Below are 17,648 nucleotides of genomic sequence, written 5' to 3' on the forward strand. Positions count from 1 at the left end.
GCGGTTCTCAAACATCATTGCACCGTGATCCCCTCCTGACAACAAATTATTACACAGTCTCAGGCAGGGGGACCGAAGATTGAGTCCGCCCAAGCCTCACTGCCCCAGGCGGGGGGAATAAGAGGGGGGGCAAAGCCAAAGCCCAAGTGCCCCCAGGCCCCAGCAAGTATAACACCAGCCCTGGTCACCCCATTAAAATGAGTTTGCGACCCACTTTGGGGTCCCGACCCACAGTTTTGAGAACTGCTCATCTAATCTTTCTAACCCTAATTATTATTGTCTTTTAATAACCTGATCACATCATAGGCACAGACTCCATCGGTGCTCTGGGGCTGGAGCACCCACATGGAAAAAATGGTGGGTGCTGATCAGAGTTCCCTCTACATTTTTTACATCCAGTGAGGAATGAATTTTGTTAAGTGCACCAATATGAAGGTGCTGTGTGGGGGTGGGGCCAAGAGGCTCGGACTGTGGGAGGGGGCTAGGGCAGAGGGTTGGGCTGCGGGGTGGTGATGTGGGCTCTGGGGTGGGGCTGGGGATGAGGGGTTCAGGGTTGGGAAGTGGCTCAGGGCTGTGGCAGAGGGTCAGGGTGCTGGGCTCAGGTGGGGCTGGGGATGAGGGATTCAGGGTTGGGGTGTAGGATCCGGGGTGGGGCTGAGGATGAAAGGTTTGGGGTGCGGGCTGCCCCTGGGCTGTGGTGGGGAGAGGAACCCCCGGCGCCCCTAGCCCTCTCTCGCTACACCAGCTTAGGGCTGTGGGAGAGTCACCTTTCCCCAGCTGCAGCAGCTCTGCTGCAGCTGGGCCGCAGAAGGGACTCCTCTCCGCCGGCCACAGCAAGTTGGAGCTAGGTCTGTGCTGGGGCCGGCGGGGAGCATCTCCCCCAGCCGGGGCAGGCTGGTGCTTGAGGAGGGGCATCTCTCTCCACCGCAGCCTTGAGCCCCTGCATGGGATTTATAGGCAGCTCCACGGCCCTGCAGCTTAGAGGGAACTTAGGTGCTGAGCATCCACTGACAGCCCTCCATCAGCTCCCTCCAGGGGCCCTGCAGATCAGCATCATCTCCTCCCTCCCTGTGTCTCCCACATGCTGTGATCAGCTGTTTCATGGCATTAAGGAGGATCTGGGGAGAAGAGAGAAGGAGTGTTGATGTGGAGTGCTCGGGGGAGGGAGTAGAATTGGGTGGGAAGAGATGGGGTGGGGCCTTTGGGGAAGGGGACAGAGGGGGCAGAGCCTGGAGCAGAGTTGGGGGTTGTACACCCCCAGCACTTTAGAAAGTCAGCACCTGTGGATCACATGCTGTTTCCTAGACTTATTCTGTCCATTGTACATGTTTTACATACATAAATAGTGGTGTGGCAGATGGGCTAGTAATAGGTTTTGAGCATGTGAGCTTATGTTGACAACAAAAAGTGCAGCCGCTCCCCTGAATCCTATCCCGGGTGCCCTTTTTTCTTTTTCTTTTTCTTTAAAGCTGACATTCAGAAAGTCTCATTTTGGAATGTTCAAGTGCTGCCACCCTGTGGAATACTCACAGGTTTTCAGTAACAGATCTTGGGTTTTAATATGCAAGAACAACTTTGGTACTTTCTTTGACCCCTGTGGAGCAAAGTAGTTAAGCACATGCTTAAATTCAATTTAAAATTATTAGGCCTTCAACATGTTTAAGTGCTTTGTTGAATAGGAATGGTTATGTTGAACTGGCACCTTTGTCCTTGAGTTTGACTTATCTACTCTCGCAAGTTGTACAGTTCTAACTATATCCCATAGTTAAAGTGGTGCAGCCCCCCTATTGTGAACTCATTTATACTAGAAGAAAGGTACTTATCCTGGAATAGCTTATTCCCATACTGGTATAACTGCATCTATATTAAGAGGGGTTTTACTGGTGTGTAACTATTTCAACAAAAAAATTAAACGAGTACAAAATCTGACTGTGGACCAGATCTTGGACGAATGGAAGAGAAGAAACTTCTACAGCAGACATATAATTTTCCTCTTTCAGGTTTTTAATTTTTTATTGAGATTTAATCTCTCTTTAGTTTTGACTGGTAAATGTAAAACATTTAAGTTCTAAAGATCTCTTTTTAAAATGTAAGATTCCCTTTAGGGATTCTTAAAGCAAAAAATATTTTTCTTTTATATGGTGATGTATCAGCTATTATGGGTAAAAACTCCTGTGTCTGTGATTAGCAAGGCCACATTTACAGCGATATGCAATTCTGGTAACCTTTTATGAAAAGAATATGCTAGTACTGCAATTTTGAAAAGGTAAAACAAAAGATTACGTAGATTTTAAAAGGTAAACACTGCATTTTTACTTTCTCATAATCATGTAGGGAGTTGAAGGGTCTTAAATTTGGAAAGCTCAAAGAAATGAAGCCTCTATGCTTTGGAAGGATATCCTCCTGTGAGGCATAGAAAGCTTTAACAAAGGGAGTAACGCAGAGATAAGGTCATTTGAGATAGTGAGGGGGTACAAGCTAAGCAAAGGAAGGGCAGAGTGTTAAAATAATGTAGGTAGAATTTCATTACAGAGTAGCCAGCATTCAGCAAACAAACTCCCAAGGGCAGTACTAGGAGCAGTAAATGTCAATCACTTTTTCATTGCAAAACATGTTTGGAGGAAAATGGTGTTGTGGCAGGTACAATTGCTAACTAAACAGTAGGAACAGACTTGAGGCCTCCTTTTTTCTCTTGCATTGTCTGAAGAAAACTTCTGACAGTGGGTTGCAATAGAAAATGACTTTGTATGTAAAACTTATATCTCCCTTTTCCTCACCCTCTATTTATAGCTTGTGATCGAAGACTGTAAACTCTCAGGGCAGGGTCTTTGCCTGTCTGCACCATGTCTCGCACAATGTGGTCCTGATGCTAATCAGGTTTTAGGGAGCTACCCTAATAATCCTTAAGATGAACATGGTGGGAACATGTACATTTATGTATTTGGATAAAAAGTCCACATACTCTACGTTTCTCAAATGTTTCCTCTCCCTTTCTCCTCTTTTTCAATAGGACTTATTGGACCATTCCTGTACATCTGGAAGTGGCTCTGGTCTTCCTTTCCTGGTACAAAGAACAGTGGCTCGTCAGATTACACTCTTAGAGTGCGTAGGTTAGTAAAACTCTTGTTTGTATATCTAATATCAAGTCCTGGTATCAGCTGAGGTTAGGGAGACCAGATAGCAAGTGTGAAAAATTGGGATGGGAGTGGGGGGTAATTGGAACTTTTTCTTACAATAGGCACCTAATATTGGGACTATCCCTGTAAAATCAGGACATCCAGTCACCCTACTTGAGGTTGAGCTCTAACTTCCATTTGAACAGTCTTTCTCTTCTCAGTACTCAACATGTTTTCAGATAACTTCTGTTAAGTGGAGTTCTGCATGCATCTGCCTGTGAATGGAATTTTTTGGGGAAAGTTTGATGAAAAATGCATTCACCTGTTGCATAGTATGTGTCCTCTGTGGTCCAATATCTGCATAGCTCTGTCAGCTAAAGCTAGAAAGGAGAGAGTCAAACATAGCTTTCAAAGTGATCAGCAAAACAAGCCAAATAAGCTAGATTTGAAGATGACGTTTCAATCCATTTTAAAAATATGAATATATGGGGTTTGAAAGTGTCTAGATGTGAAGTAGAATACTGCTAACTCTGGGGGTGTTTAGTTTTAAACTTTTTTTTTTACAGTTATCTGAATTATAGTTAAGGGGTAAAAATACATTGCATGAGAATGTAGGTAATTATAGTGTACCCGGGTGCACTATTACAGGTATTGTGTAGATTTTCTTTAGACTCATAGACTGTACGGCGAGAAGGGACTATCTAGTCCAGAGGTGGGCAAACTACAGCCCACGGGCCACATCCAGCCTGTGGGACTATCCTGCCCAGCCCTTGAGCTCCCCGCTGGGGAGGCTAGCCCCAGGCCCCTTCCCTGCAGCCTCAGCTCGCTGTACTGCCAGCGCTCAGAGCTGCAAGAGCTGCCAGATATAGTGTATTAAATTGCTCCCCGTAGGAATGTGCTACTTATGGAGCACCGGGCCTGGCAGCCGTAAGTAGTATGCCCTAAGTAGCACATTCCTAGGGGGAGCAATTTAATACATTACACCAAAATAGGGAAGGCTGTGCCTCCCCAACAGCCTGGCCCTGCCCCCTCCCATGTCCCGCCCCCTGACTGCCCCCCTCATAACTCCTGGCCCATACAACCCTCCCTGTTCCCGACTGCCCCACCCCTGATAGGCCCCCTGAGACTCCTATGCCTATCCAACCACCCCTGTCCCCTGACTACCCCTCCCCCGTGACCTCCCCTTACCATGCTCCTCAGAGCACCAGGATTGGCAGCCATAAGTAGTACACCATAAATAGCACATTCCTACAGACAGCAGTTTAATACACTACACCCGCCCTCCGTACAGTTTAGGAATCCTGATGTGGCCCTCAGGCCAAAAAGTTTGCCCACTCCTGATCTAGTCTGATCTCCTGCATATTGCAGGCCACAGAACCTCACCCACCCACTTCTATAACAGACCCCTAACCTCCGGCTGAGTTACTGAAGTCCTCAGATCATGATTTAAAGACTTAAAGATACAGAGAATCCACCATTTACACTAGCTTAAACCTGCAAATGACCCATGCTGGAGAGGAAAACTCTCCCCCTGCCAATCTGACTCTGTGGAAAATTCCTTCCCAACCCCAAGTACGGCAGTCAGTTGGACCTGGAGCATTTTGGCAACAGCCAGACACCTGGGAAAGAATTCTCTGTAGCAACTCAGACCTCCTTCTTGCCATCCAGCACTCTTCTTTTTGAAGGAAGGTAACAAGGTTTTTTTTTGTTGTTTTTTTTTTTTCTTCTTCATTGTTGGAAAACGTTACCTTTACAATGTTTTTGCATTTTAACTCAAGACATAAGCAACTATATCCTTTTTAAATAACAAGTTGGAGAAGGAAAAAATTATCTCCTTCCAGAAAGTGACTTAATGTTTTTCGCTTTTATTTTTGAACACTAGGTAAAGGAAATAAATCCATGTGCCTCTTTTCTTTGTTGCAAAGAAAGAAAACAGGAAATTCGTTGGCCTGTCTATGCAGTAGGTCAGATGAGATGTTCATGATGTCCCCTTTTGACCTTAAATTCTGTGAATCTCTGAATGTTCCCTGCACTTTCTTGTTTTTAGATTTTTACATCATTGGAGCAAGAATATACAATCATTTCCCTATGCTGGTAATAGTTGCTGGGTCCTTTCTTCTATTTCTGTGGTCATTTGGCTCAGGTTAGGGGGAGTAAATTCAGTTAACTACAGCCACATTGGACCTTCATATTCTAAAACTGTCCAGTGGCGATCCATTGATGATGGCCTAGGTGTGTTACTCATGGAATTCAAGATAGGCAAGCTACAGGCCTCCAGCATCAATCCGTTATCTCTTCTGCTACCATAGGTCTGCTGGTCTAAAAACAGGATTTTGTACAGCTCTTTATCTGTTTGCTTGAAACCAGATACAAATCCCCTAGTGTGAATGCAGGTGCACCAATATAAAATGTGCTTATGTCAGTATAGCATATTCCCTTAGAACACCATCTACACTGGTAGTTTGTTTTCCTTTTCTTTCAAGAAAAATAAAGGAAAAATCATACCCCAGCCAAAACACTTAAATTAGTATGTGTGTGTTGACTAGCTTTAATGGTATTAGTGCTGCTGTCTGTTTTTGTTCTTGTTATGGAATGTATTAAATAGTGACAAACGTTCACACTTGTGTCAAAACCACATGTGAGTTTTTCTTCAGTTTGTATTAACCAGGAGTGTTAGGCTACACATGATGATCTTATATGGTCTCTGGTCTGCAGATGGTCACGTCTCGTGTGTGTGTGTGCGCGCGTGTGTGTTTGGCACTGAGCCTGCTCTTGAGTTAGCTCAAGTTGGCAGTGTTTAAATAGGAAGGCTACATAGCACTGCTAGTGAAAGCTCTCGGGCAGGAAATCCCTTCTGTGTGACAAGCACTACCACATCAGTGTCTCATATCTCTTTACACTTGATTACACCTGTTGTTGAATCGATGTGCCAAATCCCATCCCCCCACCCTTGAACACTGGCAACTATACATATTAGAGAGACAAGAAGTTGTATTGCACTGAAATTGAGGCTAACTTATTTAGATCAGATGATTCACTATACAATAGTGAAAATTATAGTGTTCAGAACTCTTTACCGCTTGGGCTCTGCTGTATGGCACTTTACTGCTAATGCACTGTCATAGGCAGACAACGTGAGCAAATCTCTACACTCAACACCAGAGAGTGGTGGTAACTGGGGAAGCAGGGACCCAGAGGAGTGAGGAGCTGAGTGAGTGGACATGGAAACAGGGACCTAGAGTTGGGGGAATGGAGATTTGGTGGGGAGGCTGGGACACAGAGGTAGAAATGATGGAGATGGGACAGCAAAGTGGGCGCCCAGGGAAGGGATTGGGAGGGGAATATGGGGGGCACATCCCATGTCCTGTTGGAGGGCGGAGAATGGGAACAATAGGTGGGGGACACAGAGACCAAGGCATAAGCAAATGGGTGGGAGTTGCTGGGAGTCCCTGAAATAGAGGGGAAGGGAGGGTGGCACACAGGGAGCATGTGGGGGAATAGAGAAATGGTAGGAGCTCCTGATATGTGCATGCACTTGGTATCCAAAAGGAAAAAAGTGTGCAACCACCTAGTGTTTGCAGCACACTCAAATCCTAAAATAGGATAGGTTATCATATCTTTGAATAGTTTGGGGTTTTTTTTGTTTTTGAAGTTCTGTTTTGTCCATTTAACTGACCTGTTGAAGATTTATATTTATGTCCATGGCATATCATTTGTTTTTTGCAGGGCTAATGCTGTAAGCAAAGTAAAGTCTAAAGAACCCAGTCTCACCAGCATGTGTGCACTGCATGCTCTATTTTCAGAGTTTGCAGATTGTCTGGATTGTGTACCCTGCTGACCACAAGACCTAGAGCTTGCCATAATTTTGCTGCACTGTAGCCAATGTTCTAGCTTAAGCTGTAATGACGCTTTCATTACTGGTGGTGATCACAATTGTTCCCGGTAGCATCCACAGTAATCTAGATGCTGTACAAACATGAAAGAAGACATGGTCCTCACCCCCAAGAGGTCACAATCTAAAGACCAGACTGATTGCTGAAGGATATAGGGAAGGGCGTACAAGTAAAGTGGTCAAGGTGGTATTGCCACGATGTAGCCAATACAATGTGTGACTCTCAATTGGCTTTTTGTTTTGTGCATCGCAATAGATATATGCCTGTTCCCGTTACTGCACATGGTAGAAGTGGGCCCAGCCCTCAGCAGCAATTTATTTATTTGTATTGCTGAAGAGCGTAGGCGTCCTAGTTGTAGATTGGGGTGTGTGTGTTTATCTTTAGCATTTCAGAGAGGGCAAGGAGCTGCAGGCAGTGCAGCTTGTCACCTTTCAAAATTTGTTTTTATTTAGACTGGATTGTCTTGATCTATTTATGCTAACTTATAATTCATTGACACTAATGAAGAATGTTGGTCAAAATTCCCTGTTTGCTTTTTGTCAGGAAAAGGCCGATATGGAGAGGTCTGGAGGGGTCAGTGGCAAGGAGAAAACGTTGCAGTGAAGATCTTTTCTTCACGAGATGAAAAATCCTGGTTCAGGGAAACTGAATTGTACAACACTGTGTTACTGCGGCATGAAAATATTTTAGGTAAGTAGAACAATTGCACCCATTATACTGAAGCAGGGACATGAGGAAACTGAGTTAAGTTTGAACTGTAATGTTGCATGCTCTTCAGTTTTCTAAATGCCCCTCAGTGTCCAGGCTTTGGTACGTGTTTTTGGGAAAAGGGAGGGGGGAGACAATTTATAGGAATAAGGGAAGGATTTAGAGGTCAATCCTTGGAATCAAAAGCCCCTGATCAGAGAGGTCCTCAAAGCAAGAGTCATTGCCTTAATGAAAAAACAAGCTAGTGCGAAGCCTGCAATGTGGCTGTCAGCTGATTGCTAGCAGGAAAAAGAAAGGAGGTGTGCAGCCTGGGTCTGTAGTAGCCTGTCAGGTCACACTGGAGTGTGACCAAAGGGGAGAACCAGACAATTTTGAGAGTTGTGTGACAGCTGTCCAAGTCACTTGCATTGGATCCAGGCCCAGTGTCGTTTTATTGGATCCAGGCCCAATGTCATTTTAATCTACATAGGTGTAATGGGGTAGGAAGAAAGAGGGGGGAAAAACTCTCAAAGTTTGTTCTTACTGTTGCATACTTGTTAGATGCTTGTTAGATTTGAGTATAAGTATTCCTTTAGACTTCATGGAGGACTCCGAAATGAGTTGCCTGTATAAGGCAAAAAGGATGTTGTTATGAAGATGTACAACCAAATGTTAGGAAATATTTTTGTGGTGTCTGGGTAAAGTATGTTTGTGTAGGGGTGAGGTCATCAGGATCTACCAGTTCTTAAATAACTTGGTGTAAATGGAATTTGAAATCAACATTTACTAAGCCTACAAACTCTGGTGTCAGCAACACAAGATGTTTCAAGAGCTTGCACTAATGCAGGGAGGAGGAGATCATGAGCTGGTCTGGTTATATCCTGGTACTGTGAGCTCAATGTACCAGACTAATGAAGATGATTGTGAACAGGACAGGTTGGTTCCTCCTCTCCTTGCTCACTTAAATAAAATGTTACTACATTTGCACCTTAAAACATGCTAAAATTTCACTGGTTTTAGGATTATGGATGCAAACAGGCTACTTGCCATGGCCTGACAATCAGCTTCACTTCCATTGCCTTGCTGATTTTCCTGCTATTGCTACTATCTTCTCTCCTCATGTGTATTTGAGAAACTCCTGTCTTTGTGCGTCAGAGCTTGAACCAAAATCAGATGTTCCATATCCTTATGTTCATTGCTGTGAAGCAGCTTCTGACCTCTGGGTTGTTAATTTTCCTTTCATGCTTTTAACTTTTTTTGTAGAGATGTTATGTTGTATCAACTTAATAAATCTGCTTTAAAGTCAGACTTTAGAGTTGTCCTTTATGAAGTAGCCCATTTTTCCTCCATATAAACATATTGAATACTGAGACCCTGTATCACTTTCTCTCTGTAAATTGTACCTGTTGCAACACTCTGTTTAGAGCCAAAAGCCTAAGAAAATGTGTTTTCTTCTCTAATTTTGTCACACTTGCATCTATTGAACCACAGTTGCAGTTTGTAAGTTTAGGTAGTACTCTTTCTTTCGCAGTCTCTGGCCTGGTCTACACTACGTGTTTAAATGGATTTAAAGAGCATTAAATCGATTTAACGCTGTACCCATCCACACTACAACGCCCTTTATATCGATATAAAGGGCTCTTTAAATCGATTTCTGTACTCCTCCCCGACGAGAGGAGTAGCACTAAATTTGATAAATTTGATATTTAAACATACTCGGGATTACGGTTGTGGTGGACGGAAATCTCGACCGTTATTGGTCTCGCAGGTGGTATCCACAACAGTACACACTGGACCGCTCTGGACAGCAATCTGAACTCGGATGCAGCGGAGCAGGGAAACAGGAAAAAGCCCCCGCGAACTTATTGAATTACATTTCCTGATTTGCCCAGTCTGTGGTAGCTCTTGAGTTCAGCACGGGGTTGGTCGATGCAGTCCCAAATCCAAAAACGAAGCTCTCAGCATGGACTTGTACAGGTGAGATACTGGATACTGATCCGCCTTTATGGGGGGACCCAATCTGTTGTATACAGGACGCTCCGTTACAGAAGAACGCCATGCCAAAGCGTTCCTGAAAAAAATCTCCAGGCTACATAGCGCTGGCATGACAACGTGTACGGAAAGCAAATAATCAAACTGGATGCTCATGGAGGGAGAGGAGGGAGGTACTGAGGACTCCAGCTATTTCCCAACAGTCCACAGCAGTCTCTTGAAAAGTATATTTTCATTCTTGGCTTGCAGCTCCCCAATGCCTGGTAGGGTCAAACAGCAGTGTCTGGCGTGGTTCAGGGAACTAGTCCTCAGTTTCTCCCCACCCCCCCACGTTGAAAGAAAATGCGAAAGAAATCAGTTCTTGACTTCTTTCCAGTGTCACCGCCTCTAACTGTGTACATGAATGCCTCTGGCTAGACGTTGATGCTGGAAGCAGTGAAGAGTCAGTCATCCTGGCTCCTCTCCCTCCCCCAGTGGTAGACACCCGGTGCACCCATATGGACTGATATCCATGTCGGTCGCATCACCGAGCCCCGTGAAGGTGCCTCCTAGGCTGCCATTGCTAGGTGAGGCTGGGCCGGCGGCGCCTGGGTAAAAATGGGAATGACTTCCCAGTTATTCCCAGTAGATGGTCTAACAGAATGGGGCTGGTAACCGTCTTCCTCATCAGCAACTGGGGGCTGAGCTTCAATCAGCCCCCTCCCTTATCCTGTGTAAAGAAAAGATTCTGGACTTGCCCATAGCAGCAGTATGCGCGGTGCTCCTCCTCCCCCACTCACCCCGCTTAAATTGTCCTGTCTTTGACTTATCATTCACGACCGGCGAGGCTCGCGCTCCCCATTTTACTGTCATATAATGTTTCTTATCCTGCATTCTTAATTACTTCATCGACGGCCACAATGTGCAGGACAACTGCCATGGTAGCCCAGGAAGGTTGGGGGAGAAAGGAACGCACGGGTGGGGTTGTTGGCACGGGGCACCCCCTGTGCATACTGAACGAGCACAGCTGTGCTCTCTGATGCACCTCAGGATTTCTAATACACTTGCCCCCTATTCTAGGCAGATCGATCTATTTTCTAGAACCAATCAAGGGAGGGATCTGACTGGGGAGCAATCCCAATTTTGCCTTTGCGTTGCACCGCCGGCCAGATTATCAGGCAGGGGCACTCATGATGCAAAGTGGCCATACAGAGGCGGGAGAAGAATAAACCGTCATTCATTGCCCAGTTTAGTCGGCGTAGACACGGTACGACGCCTGTAACCACTTCTGCTATCATTGCACAAGTGAATGCTGACTGTGCTAGGCTGGAGTAATACGTCTCTCTTCGCGGCATCCAGTTATCACTACGGGTGCCGGAAAAAAAAGACTGAAGCCGGGCTCTGGTTCTGTTAGCTATGGCGTCCTGGCTAGGGCAATAACCAGGGAAAACGGCACGAACAAGGAATGTCACTGATGTTTTCCGGAAGGAAGGAATGACTGATGAATACCTTTACCAGAACCACTCGCGACAATAATGATTCAACCAGATTCGCAAGGGGCGGGGAGACTGTGGGAATAATGGATAGCTACGGAAGAGCTACCTACACTGCAACGCATTCAGAACATCCGACGTTATGCCACTCCGACACATCGCGCGCCACGCGATTACGGTGTGTGGTGGCCGCATAAAACTGATTTATATATCAGTTCTACTAAACCGATTTTAGCTCATTCGACGATATTATCCGTCGTGAGACGGCTCTCGCTTTTCACTGGTGTATCATTACTGAAAAATAAAAGCAGCAGTCTGTTTACTTGCTTAGTGACCTTTACCTTACCATAATGTCTCACTTTCTTAATTTATCTTTATGAAGGCTTTTTCCTTGTTTCTTTCTGTTAGAGAATGCCTCCCACTCTGGCTTCCATGGATCAAGCCTGCCAACTGTTGTCAGTTTCCTGAATCAGTTTTCCTCTGCTCGTTCCCAAAATATATTTTGGCTCCAGAAATGTGAATTCTTGAACATTCTCTCGAGAAGTCATACCTGAGTTGGCCTGAAATATTACCCTTTCCCATTGTTCTGCTGTATTGACTCAGTAAATTGTAGATCTCTATCTCGATTACTTGTGAACTTTCTGCTCGATTAAGTTCCTTGGACTTTTTTTTTCAGGCACAAAGGGTCAAAATGTCATTCCAAAGAAACAGAATTTTAAAGGAAAAACGGTGTGTGGGAGGGGCTGACAAGTGCATTTGCTGTTTGCAGGTGCCGTGGTTTAATTTCCTGTGGGCTTTCTATTTTGGGACTAACTTCATTGTCAAACTAACAAGAGGAGCTGCTCTCTTTTTGCCTCTGGATTTGGATTTGATTTTGTCTAGGACACCTCGGCGGGGGGGGCCGTGTCTTGGTTCTCTGTTACAAAAAAAAATTGTTCCTCCATCTGCTTCATAGAAAAAGATCAAGCATCCTACGCATACATATCAATAGCTGTCTTTACATCTTGCTCTACTCTGAGGTACCTTGTATAATAATGAGGGCTTGGTAACTCGGACATCGTGCAGCTGCTGGGAGTTACAGCTCGTGGTCGTACAGCTGTGTCAGGACCAGCGCTGCAGTGTGGCCACATTGCAGCAGTTGCAAGCGCTGCTTGGGAGTGGTGCATTGTGGAGCAGCTATCCCACAGGCGCACCTCGACCATTTGGCACTGTGGGTTGTGGGCAGGGGACGGACGGGTGCGGGTCATTCGCTTCTGTCCACGCCCGTAGTGCATTGCTTCATTTGCAGCCCGTCTGGTGCATTGTGGTCTGTCGCGTGATTCTGACCGAAATGGCGCCCGCGTGCCTGAGGACTGTGCTGATGCTATTGCCAAACATCATGTTTGGCATTGGCTACTTCTTCGCGCCAAAGTGCAGTGAGGAGTCGACGATGAAATAGTTCGGCTGACCTCCTGACCCTAAATTGCTTCTTGGGCAGTAACTGGGAATGTGCTCAGCAGCAGTGGGGCACGCCACCTTTGGGCTCGGGGAAACAAGCTGAGTGGTGGGATCACATTGTCCTGCAAGTATGGGATGAACGAGCAGTGGCTGCACCCTTCGGATGAAAAAGCCGCTTTCATGACTGTGTGCTGAGCTCACCCCAACCACTGCGGCGCAAGGAACATGACGACGACTGAGACGCTCTGTCCGTGGAGAAGCCGGGTGGCTATTGAGTCTGCGAAGCTGGACTCAGACACGGCTACCTGATCAGTCATAGATCGCGAACCATCTTTGGAGTGGAAAGTCGATCCAGTGTGGACATCAGTTGTGATGCATTTTGCAGGGCGCATTAATCGATCCTGCTAAGAGAAAGCGCTGAACTCTGGGAATTGTGCCGGACATTCTGGATGCCTTTGCACAATGGGTTCACTAACTGTGGAGGGCGCATAGATGGGACGATATTCTATTCTGGCCCACCACCAGGAGATCCAGTACATTAACGGAGGGGTATTCTCTATGGTTCTAGCGCTTTGCTGGATCACCGTGGGCGTTTCACTTACATCTAATGAGTGGTCTGGAAAGGTCGGCACTGTATGCACGTCACTTTCGGAACCAGTGGCCTGTTCAGAAAGCTGCAGGCTGGGGACTTTTTTCAGACCAGAAGCATCACAGTAGTTGATGTCGAAATGCCAATTGTGATCTTGGAGACCCGCTTACCAGTAATGTCTTGTTATGCAAATCATATCCAGGGAAGCTTGAGCAGGCAGCAAGGAACCGGTTTAAACTACAGGCTGTGGGTGCAGAATGACTGTGGGTGCGCTTTTGGCCGTTAAAAGCGCGCTGGGGTGTCTTGTACGGGAAGCTAGACTTGGGGGAAGCGCATCTGCGGTTATATCAGTGCTTTACCTCCAATAATTTTGTGAAGGGAAGGGTGAAACTTCGAGGGACGAATGGACTCTGAGTTAGCGCCTGGAGGCTGAATTTGCAAGCCAGAGAGCAGGGCTAATAGAGAGGCCCAGCCACAGGGCTCAAGGATTGGGATGCTTACAGGAGCAATCTTGACGCGGCTGAAAGCACCAGTAATGTTCTGGTGCCTTGCACAGAGTGATGTGCAGTGGTTAAAGATTTGCAGTGCTGCTTTTTCCTTGTGGTTACAGTATGTTTCACTTTCTGTAGTAATTGTTTTAAAAGACAGAAATCTTTATTAAAATACAGTACCTAAAACGGGGCAGGGCGGTAGGGTGATGAGGCCAGTAACGTCAGAGGTTTGACTATGTGCCGCTGGATGTAGATGCAATGCCCTGCTGCACTTCAGGATTACATGATGCATGTGAATCGGGGGATTGAGTGCATAGGGTAAGGGTCTAGTTGTAGGCTGGTAGGTGAACGTACAGGTGTTGGAGGCCTGGTTGTGGTGAACCAGGATGCATGGAGAAGGGGTTTGAGGACAGTGGGGACAATGGAGAAGAGCTTTGGGATGGGGGAAGAAAGCACGGTGTGCTCTGCCTGCAGGCTACCCATTGATTCACTGCAGTCCTTTTGGCTCCAGGACCTTTATCAGCCAGTTTGATGCGTCTCTTGACACCAATTCCATTTGTTGTAGCACCATTCTTTTTCCATAGCTCTGTTCCTCCATTCCTGCGCCTCTTATCATCTCTGGATACAGATGTCATAACTGCTTTCAGTAGCTCCTCTTACTTTTCCCTTGGCTCCGCCATAACCTGCAGCTTCTCAGAAGTCCGTGAAAAATGCAGTCGGATTCAAGGACCTTATTAAAAAAAAAAAAAGAGAGAGAAGAAACCTTCCTCGAGGCTCCATTGGTTATAATCACACTCAGGGGTTTTGTAGAACTATTTGTAGCACTCATATTACACATAGCGAGCAGCATCCAGTAGGCCACAGCAAGCATCAAGAACTGCAGTGAGATACACTCAGGGCTCATGGGTTTCTGTGCATTGGGGAAGCAAGGTCAGCCAGCTAGCGGAGGAGACTGACTGACCTACACCCCACCTCTGCCACACGAGTTTACCTCGGGAGCCATCTTGCATTCGCGGCTCACCTGGAAAGGGCGGAGCGGCTGCCGTTTTGGCAACTTTTTTCAGGGGGGGGACAATTTCACTGGGGGTTCTCTGTTGCACTTGGGGAACGCAAAGAACAAGCTGGGGGAACTGCCTGATCTGTATCCCCTGCATTTCCACAGGCATTTATTTCTCCAGATAATTGTCACTCGCTCCCCGTGCACCTGGGCAGAGACGGGAGGGTCTTCTACCAGCTTGATGCCTTCCGCTGTGTCCCTTGCACAGTTAGCCCTGTGTGCAGCAAACTGGTTTTTCCCCCACACGTCGCACAATGGCGTGGCAGACCGCGTTACGCCCCCTGAACTGGGCAAAGGACACAGTGGCTTCTCCTATAACTTTACGGCAAGCGCTTGCCACCGTCCTGGCTGAAATCTTTGGCGAGAATTCAGAGGGCGATTACCACGACGTGATAGACCCAACCTCAGTGGGCTATTCCCAACATTGGACTAGGATGCTTGCCAGCCAGCCCATACCACCCCCCTCCTCAAAACCTTTCCATCTTATCAATAAAACTCTTACAGGACAGTCTCCGCTCTGGTTTCTCTTCATCACAAGTTCCAGCGGCTGCAATGGTAGCTTCTTCCCTGGCTGCTGTCGCTGAAGAGCTCCTGCTGCATGCTCCTGGACTCACCCGGCGGTGTCTCCACTGATCTCTCTCGGTTCTTCTCTACCCCTCTCGCTGGCTCTGCAGTGTCCATCCGTATCCTCGATTGGCCATGGGTCACCCAAGTTCGCATCCAGCCTCATTGTAAAAGGCAGGTAAGTCGGGGGCAGCACCTGGGCGCAGGTTTCCTCTCACGTGCTTTGAATGCATGAGGCCCCGCAGCTTCCTACTTACTTAACCTGCAACTGCAACAGTGTCCCCAGTGCATGGCCGCATATGCTGCATGGATTTGTATCGGCGTAGGCTTTCATCAGATTTTATGGCTGGAGCGGCAGCTGTAGACCCTCGACACAGCTCATCCACACAAACACACCAACCGAACAAACCCGCAATCAAGACAGCAAGCAAATCGAAATGGAGCGCAGCTGTGACTGCACAGCTTCCTCACCCCAAACACTGATGAGGTCCTGCAGCTCGGCATTGGTCCATGCTGGGGCTCGTTTGGGGCGCGGAGGCATGGTCAGTGATTGATTTTGATTGATTGCACTCCACGCCTGGCTGAGCAAACAGGAAGGGGATTTTTAAAATTCCCCGGGCATTTAAAGGGCGGGTCACCTGAGCCCAGGGTAGTGGAGTGCGAAATGATGACCAGAGAGGCTGAAAGGGTATGCTGGGATACCTTCTAATACCCTGGAGGCCAATTACAGCGCTGGTTAGTGTCCACACCTGATGAGCAGCGCTACATCACCAGCGCTGGATTCGCCACACCCGAAGCTGAGCAGGAGTACAGCCAGCACTGCAGCCAGGGAGTTGCAGCGCTGGCTGGGCTTTGTAAGTGTGGACAGCGAGTGAGTTGCAGCTCTGTAACCCCATCACCAGCGTTGCAACTTGCAAATGTAGCCAAGGCCTGAGTTGTCCAGCATTTGGTCGGGGGGGGGAGGAAGTGATCATCTGACTAAAGATGCTTGACTAGGTCTTGCTAAATTCCTCTAGGCAATTGGCCAACTTTTGTCCACTAATCTTGTGGATGGAGCATCTTGGGTTTGGTGCCTAGAGCAGTTTGATGCAGCCTCAGGGTGCATCTTCTTCTAATTTGTTTTGCTTCAGCAATTCCGAAGTGGCATTTCCAGCAACTGTAGAGCAAGCTGTTTGTTGCTTAGCCCAGAAGAGACCGAAGCCAAGATGGTGATGGTAGCTTGAAGGAAATATCTTGATTTTTGAGGGTGTACTCCCTGGCTACTATGTGCTCATAATCTGGAGATCTGGTTAGACCAACAGTTGGGCACGGATTATCAAGTAGCTGTTGTTACTCTCTGCCTCCCCGTTGCCCCTTTTTTTCATATACTCTTGGCCAGAAAGGCGTGTGGTCTCTTCTTTTTGGATATGGACTTCACTCCTGTCAATGCCTTTATCATTCCAATTAGGCTATTGCACCACTCTGCATGGAGCTTCGTCTTAAATCCGACAGTTACACTGGTCGGAATAAGGCTGCTTGCTTACTAAGCACAGTAGCTCACTGGCACACACATTTTCTGTGATCTGCTCTGGCTGCTTGTTGGCCTCAAGTAAAATGTGGTGTTTTTTGACCAATAAAGATTTAAATGGCCTCAGACCTGCCTGTTTGAGGGATTGCTTCTCTCCCAATGCCACTCTGTTAGAGTTGCAATCATGCTCAAACTGGAGCTCCCTTTAAGTGGGGGAAGTTGCTGGCAGGCCACTCAATTTTGGTTTCATTTCTCACTCTGTGACCCAAAATAGATCAAATCATTTGACCTCAAATGCACTTTGCAGGGTTTGCCTGTTCTCGCAGGCATTTGGGGAAGGTTTAGGGTCTAGAGTGAACGATGGGGCTTTGAAGTGAAATGTGGTATCAGTTGGTTTCTTCGATTATGACTGCATTTCTGGTCAGACTGATTGGTGGGGGTGAATATGTATTGTATATTTATATTTTAATTGAGTTCAAGGTAGCTAGAGCTATGGGTATTCACTTAATTAGTTTTGGCAATCTAAACACTGTATAATGACTTGGCTTTGATTACAGTTGAAGGCAAATATTGAGTTACTTTATTTTAATTATTGGAAATAAAAACTGAAAACACTTAGTTTAATTCCTATTTAAAACTGATTTGCTTAATTAGCCAACATTCCAAAGAAAGGAAATTGTTTAAAATGAAATTTGACCTGTGGATATTAGTTGTTAAAAAGCTTGTTTGATTTTGACTAAAACTTGCAATTTTATCTTGTTGTAGTCATTCAAATGAAGGTCTCATGCATTTTTGTGAATAAATTTGAGTTGCATTTTATGAATATCTTTTTAAGATTGCTCT

At 46.4% G+C, this 17,648-nt stretch overlaps 1 protein-coding gene across 4 annotated transcripts in view; it reads left to right on the plus strand.

Annotated features, from left to right (window-relative positions):
- ACVR1 (activin A receptor type 1) overlaps positions 1-17,648 on the plus strand; it is a 110,977-nt gene that overhangs the window by 70,077 nt on the left and 23,252 nt on the right. For all 4 annotated transcript variants that reach the window (XM_032789099.2, XM_032789092.2, XM_075070219.1 and 1 more), the window contains 2 exons: positions 3,011-3,110; positions 7,553-7,699. In XM_032789099.2, the coding sequence (XP_032644990.1) occupies positions 3,011-3,110; positions 7,553-7,699 (247 nt within the window). The remainder of the gene's footprint in view (positions 1-3,010; positions 3,111-7,552; positions 7,700-17,648) is intronic.

The sequence above is a fragment of the Chelonoidis abingdonii genome, chromosome 10 (genome assembly GCF_003597395.2).
Source record: "Chelonoidis abingdonii isolate Lonesome George chromosome 10, CheloAbing_2.0, whole genome shotgun sequence".
NCBI lineage: Eukaryota > Metazoa > Chordata > Testudines > Testudinidae > Chelonoidis > Chelonoidis abingdonii.